This window comes from Brassica napus, chromosome A9 (assembly GCF_020379485.1).
Source record: "Brassica napus cultivar Da-Ae chromosome A9, Da-Ae, whole genome shotgun sequence".
NCBI lineage: Eukaryota > Viridiplantae > Streptophyta > Magnoliopsida > Brassicales > Brassicaceae > Brassica > Brassica napus.
In genome coordinates, this window is record NC_063442.1 from 159361 (window position 1) to 164811 (window position 5451).

Here is a 5451-nt window from a genome sequence, read left to right on the forward strand (position 1 = left end):
AAATAACATTAAGGAATGCTAACTACTGAATAACCAGTTTAGTCAACACAACTGCAGAATTTTTAAGTTTTCATGAGGTTTAGGAATATTTATTTAGTTTAAAAATGCAAAATCTTAAGGTGGACCAGGACGTGATTAGAATGTGGCTGGACAGTTGACACTTCTTCAGTCTCAATTATTTCTGCGTGTTGACCCAAAAAGATATTCCTGCTCATACAATTTTTCTACACCACATTAAATACATATTTTAAAATGTTGAAAAATGGGAAAATGTTCTTAAATTCTTATGCTACTCTTAACTTAACGAGATCTCTCTTCTACTAAAAATAGGAAGCTGCATAAAACTATAGTTTTGGTTTGATAAGATGCATAATAGCGAAATGACGTTTTAAATACCATTTCATAAATATTTTATCAATCAAAAGTCACGTTTAATATGGCTTGGATCTGGTTAAAATAAGTTGCAGATTTTTTCTTTCAATCCCTGGCAACACCAAAAACTAGAAAAAATCAAACAGACGAATATCTTTGTAATTTACAAGAATAGTTAATGTTAATCCCTTTTGAACAAAAAAAAAGAAGTTAATGTTAATCCTTCGAATATACAAAACCGACGTTCATTCTTTTATTTTTCCTTTTGAATCTGCTGGTGTTATGATAATTGTGTAGTAAATATACACCTACAAAAATGAATTATGGTAATGGTTGTAAATTTGTTTGACCAAAAAAAAGAGGTAATGGTTGTAAATTTACAAGCTAAATGTGTGTGTATAACATGCCGGTGCATATAGGCGTACAATAATAGATAAATTATCACAACTTTACAAAAGAAAAAGAAAGTAATTAGACAATTATTGTTTAATTATTTGAGCTCATAAGTCAAATAGTCCATACCTAATATAGTTAATTTAGGCGAAACAACGAAAGTTTTATAGAGAATATACATTAATAGTAATACTTTTTTTTTTTTTGAAACACATACATTAATAGTAATACATTATATGCATACTATTGCCTAACACATTGCCACCGCCATCGACAATAATTATTCTACAGGATCTGAGCAGTTCATAAATTGATTTTATTTTATTTTAACACGAAATACGCATAATATTCAAGCTTTATATTCATTGTAGTTTTACGCATAAATATTTATATATAATTAATACACTGGTGAGTTAGTTATACATATCCCGATATCTCGTAATATAGTATTCCATCATTATCCGATTAGAGCCAGGACATGAACGGACATAGATCTTTACCAAAAACAGCTGGGCAGCTTTGGAGATGCAATGTCCGATGAATATAATATATACGTAACAACGCGTTTTTCTCACACAAGACTCCATGATATTGACTTGGAAAAAAAAACTACATAGATCGGCCATTATTGTTGTTTTGTTATATTATAATTAAAATAAAAAGGGGAAACATTTAAATAACACATCACATAACTTAGATTTTGAATAAAACAATTGAAAATATGGCCACAACAGCTACATTTATACTAGATTATTTGTGAAAATTTTCTCCATGTCAGTAACATTTATATGGACCACCTCCCAACCTCCTCCACTCTATATAAACCCACTAAACCTAATTCTCCAAAATACAAAACATTCATTTAACAAATACAATAAACAGAAACATGACATTTCCAAAACTCTTGCTCATTACACTCTTCTTGTCTCTTCAAACACTCTTCATTGCTTCTCAAATCCTTACTTCTTCATCAAACTCTTCCTCAAGCATCTGCAAAACGACTCCGGACCCCAAGTTCTGCAAGTCAGTGTTCCCACAAACGTCACAAGGGGACGTTCGGGACTACGGCCGCTTCTCCCTACGTAAGTCACTAACGCAGTCGCGAAAATTCACACGCACGATAGACAAATACCTCAAACGCAACAAAGGCTTATTATCACACTCCGCCGTTGGAGCTCTCCAAGACTGCCGTGACTTAGCTAGCCTCACTACGGACTATCTCACAACGTCGTTCGAGACCGTCAACGTCACCGCATCGTCCAAAACGCTGTCGTTTTCGAAAGCCGATGATATCCAAACGCTTCTTTCCGCGGCGTTGACCAACGAGCAAACGTGTCTCGACGGGGTCAACACCGCGGCTTCCTCCTCGTGGACCATACGGAACGGCGTCGCATTGCCTCTCATTAACGACACGAAGCTTTTCAGCGTTTCCCTCGCTTTGTTCACCAAAGGGTGGGTCCCAAAGAAGAAGAAACAAACCGGCTACTCTTGGGCCCACCCGAAGAACACTCACTCTCACAACAAGCCGCTCCGTCACTTTCGTAACGGAGCTTTGCCGTTAAAGATGACGGAACAGACGCGCGCCGTTTACGAGTCTTTAAGCAGGAGGAAGCTCGCCGACGACAATGACGATAACACGGTGCTTGTGAGTGACATTGTGACGGTGAACCAAAACGGAACAGGGAATTTCACGACCATTACGGACGCAGTTGCGGCGGCGCCGAACAAAACCGACGGTACAGCTGGATACTTTGTTATCTACGTGACGTCTGGTGTTTATGACGAAAACGTATTGATCGCTAAGAACAAAAGGTATCTAATGATGATCGGTGACGGAATCAACCGTACGATTATTACCGGTAACCGGAGCGTCGTTGACGGTTGGACCACTTTCAACTCCGCCACTTTTGGTACGTCCATAAGAGATATGATATGCTTTATTCCACATGCATGAATGACTTTAGTTTGTAGCTATATTTAGCTAGTTAAAATACTATTGGTGCATAGTTTTAAAAGTTCTTCAAAAAAGCTAGTTAAAATACTACTAATTATATCTGAAAAGAAAATTAATATTATGAATTTTGTAGTATAATATTATGAAAATAGCTAATGTTGTCAAAAGTGTCAAAATGACATTCATAATATAAATATAATACTAATACTAATATTGTGTAGTTGTTTAATCAAAACAAGTACCTTGAAGTAACATTTAAATAAATAAGTTTTTTTTAAATATAAATAATTAAGTTTAGTTCCAATAGTACCACAATTAGTTTTGAACTGTATATGAGTTTTAAAAGCTAATGATTCGAATTCAAAGAGTTACTAAATTCTTTAAGATTCATGTCTCATTTTATGAATTTTAATATGCTCAAAGTTTATTTTCACAAATTTACAATTTTTATGATACTTAAAACGAGTATTTTAAAAATAATTACTATATTTGTCATATTTGCAATAGAAATACAAAAACACTTTTGCATGTTGCCGACGCATATTTTTGGATTGACTTTAACCAAAAAGAATTGAACCCAACCTTTAAATGCGTTGTAGTTCAACACGTTTCTCACTATATGACACACTTTGTAGTACTTCTAGGAGACTAGTGAATAAGTGACAAGACGCATTAACAATTCTTTTTCATCTTGGGTCAACTATTATCGTTTTGTTTTATAGTATTTGTTAGAAAAAAAGAATAATCGTTGTGTGTTTATTCTTTCAGCCGTGACATCGCCGAACTTCGTCGCGGTAAACATGACTTTCCGGAACACGGCCGGACCAGAGAAGCACCAGGCCGTGGCGTTGAGGAGCAGCGCCGATCTCTCCATCTTTTATAGCTGCAGTTTCGAAGCTTACCAAGACACTTTATACACTCACTCACTAAGACAATTCTATAGAGAATGCGACATATATGGAACAGTCGATTTCATATTCGGAAACGCAGCTGTTGTCTTACAAAATTGTAATCTGTATCCGAGACAAGCGTTACCGAACCAGTTTAACGCTATCACAGCTCAAGGTCGTACCGACCCGAACCAAAACACAGGAACTTCGATCCACAATTGTACGATTAGACCTGCGGATGATCTGGCTTCGAGCAACTATACGGTCAAAACGTATTTGGGACGACCGTGGAAAGAGTATTCACGTACGGTTTTCATGCAATCGTACTTGGATGGTTTTGTTGAACCGGTTGGTTGGAGAGAGTGGAATGGAGATTTTGCATTGAGTACGCTGTACTATGCTGAGTATAACAATACCGGACCCGGTTCAAGTACCACGAATCGGGTGGTTTGGCCAGGTTATCACGTGATCAACTCAACCGATGCGAATAACTTTACGGTTTCGAATTTCTTGTTTGGAGATGAGTGGATGGTTCAGAGTGGCGTGCCGTATATGGCCGGTTTACTTTCGTAGTTTCTTGTATTTGATTATTTATTCTTACTTTATTAGTCCATAGTAGAACTTTAATAAACCGTTGTAGTTTTGGACATTTATGTGAGAATACTATAAAATAATAATTATAATTTCAGTTACATTTTTTTGACATATGATTTACTGAATCCAAAAGTTGGAAGATATTGTTAGAATAAATGATGGATACAATACAAAGACATTATACATTGTTTTAATAGTAAACCCTTTCTCAAAAAAAAAGAAAGACATTATACATTAATTGTTCACGAGTAAAAATGTTCCATTCCAAATCATCTTCATTTGCTTTCCTAGCTCTGTTTCCAGGGATTCCAAAAAAACGTTCCACAGACGCCACATTAACCAAAAGGCCAGAGATTGTTGATCTGATTTTGATATATGCAGTACCGGTCATGAGTTGTTAAAAAGAAAAAAAGGACCTAAAATAGCAGCATTAAACTAACCTACTTTACCTTTAAACTGAAATAAACTTTGTAAATTGAGAATTGAAAATATTTGATGATATTGACTATTGAGAGCCGGAAAGCTCATGTTTCCCCCCTAGCTTCCTCCCATAACCGGACCTGGTTGTAGGCAATATAAGTAGTGATAACATGGATGTTATGTTGTTCTCTAGACTTTAGATATTAGTTGTAGACACATTGTTGATATAGTTGATAGATTCCAAGTGTCAAGTACATACGAGCAATTGAAAAGGATGTGGTTAAAAATTTTCCCTCACTTTGTAGGCATGTATATGCGTCTAGCTGCATTACAATCGTCTTCTGTTAATAGTAGGTAGCAGATTATCTTCATTCCACTGTTTTGCTATTGGTTGTAGTGCTTCAGCCAATGCAAATTTAGGTTGATGTGTTGGTAACCACTGAAGACATCTCCAATCCTACTTTATTTTTTACTAGTGGCATGCCCGCCCGGGGCGGTTGCATTTTTGCTGTAATTCTTATGTTTTTTATGTAGCCATGTTTTGGAGTTAGTTGTTTGTGCTGAATTTACTTCATTTTTGAAAGTTAGGTAATGTTTGAATGAATATTAGATAGGCCGAGGCCTAAATGTAGATAAGTCGTAAGTCATTTTAATAACCCTGAAAACTTGGTTTCAAATAGTCATCAAGATTGTTGCGTACTGATTTTGTTTTTCCACGTTCCTGCGTTCTTCAGTGAAAGCAAGCAACAACAATCCAATAATAAAGTTTTTTACTTTTTCACGATAAGAAATGTTATAACTTTTTTAAGTATCCATTAACTTTTTTAG

General features: G+C 35.6%; 1 protein-coding gene across 1 annotated transcript; it reads left to right on the top strand.

Moving 5' to 3' along the window:
- The first annotated feature begins 1600 nt into the window (after nt 1-1600).
- LOC106428953 (probable pectinesterase/pectinesterase inhibitor 41) lies at nt 1601-4301 on the top strand. Its single transcript, XM_013869697.3, has 2 exons — nt 1601-2675; nt 3488-4301. Exons 1-2 carry the CDS (start codon nt 1652-1654, stop codon nt 4180-4182), a joined length of 1719 nt encoding a protein of 572 aa, XP_013725151.2. The 5' UTR covers nt 1601-1651; the 3' UTR covers nt 4183-4301.
- The last annotated feature ends 1150 nt before the right edge of the window (nt 4302-5451 follow it).

Excerpts from the sequence above, each read along its gene's own strand:
- LOC106428953 (XM_013869697.3), top strand. The coding sequence starts at position 1,652 with ATGACATTTCCAAAACTCTTGCTCATTACACTCTTCTTGTCTCTTCAA. Across the intron at positions 2,676-3,487 it reads TTTCAACTCCGCCACTTTTG|CCGTGACATCGCCGAACTTC; the intron begins GTACGTCCATAA and ends TTATTCTTTCAG.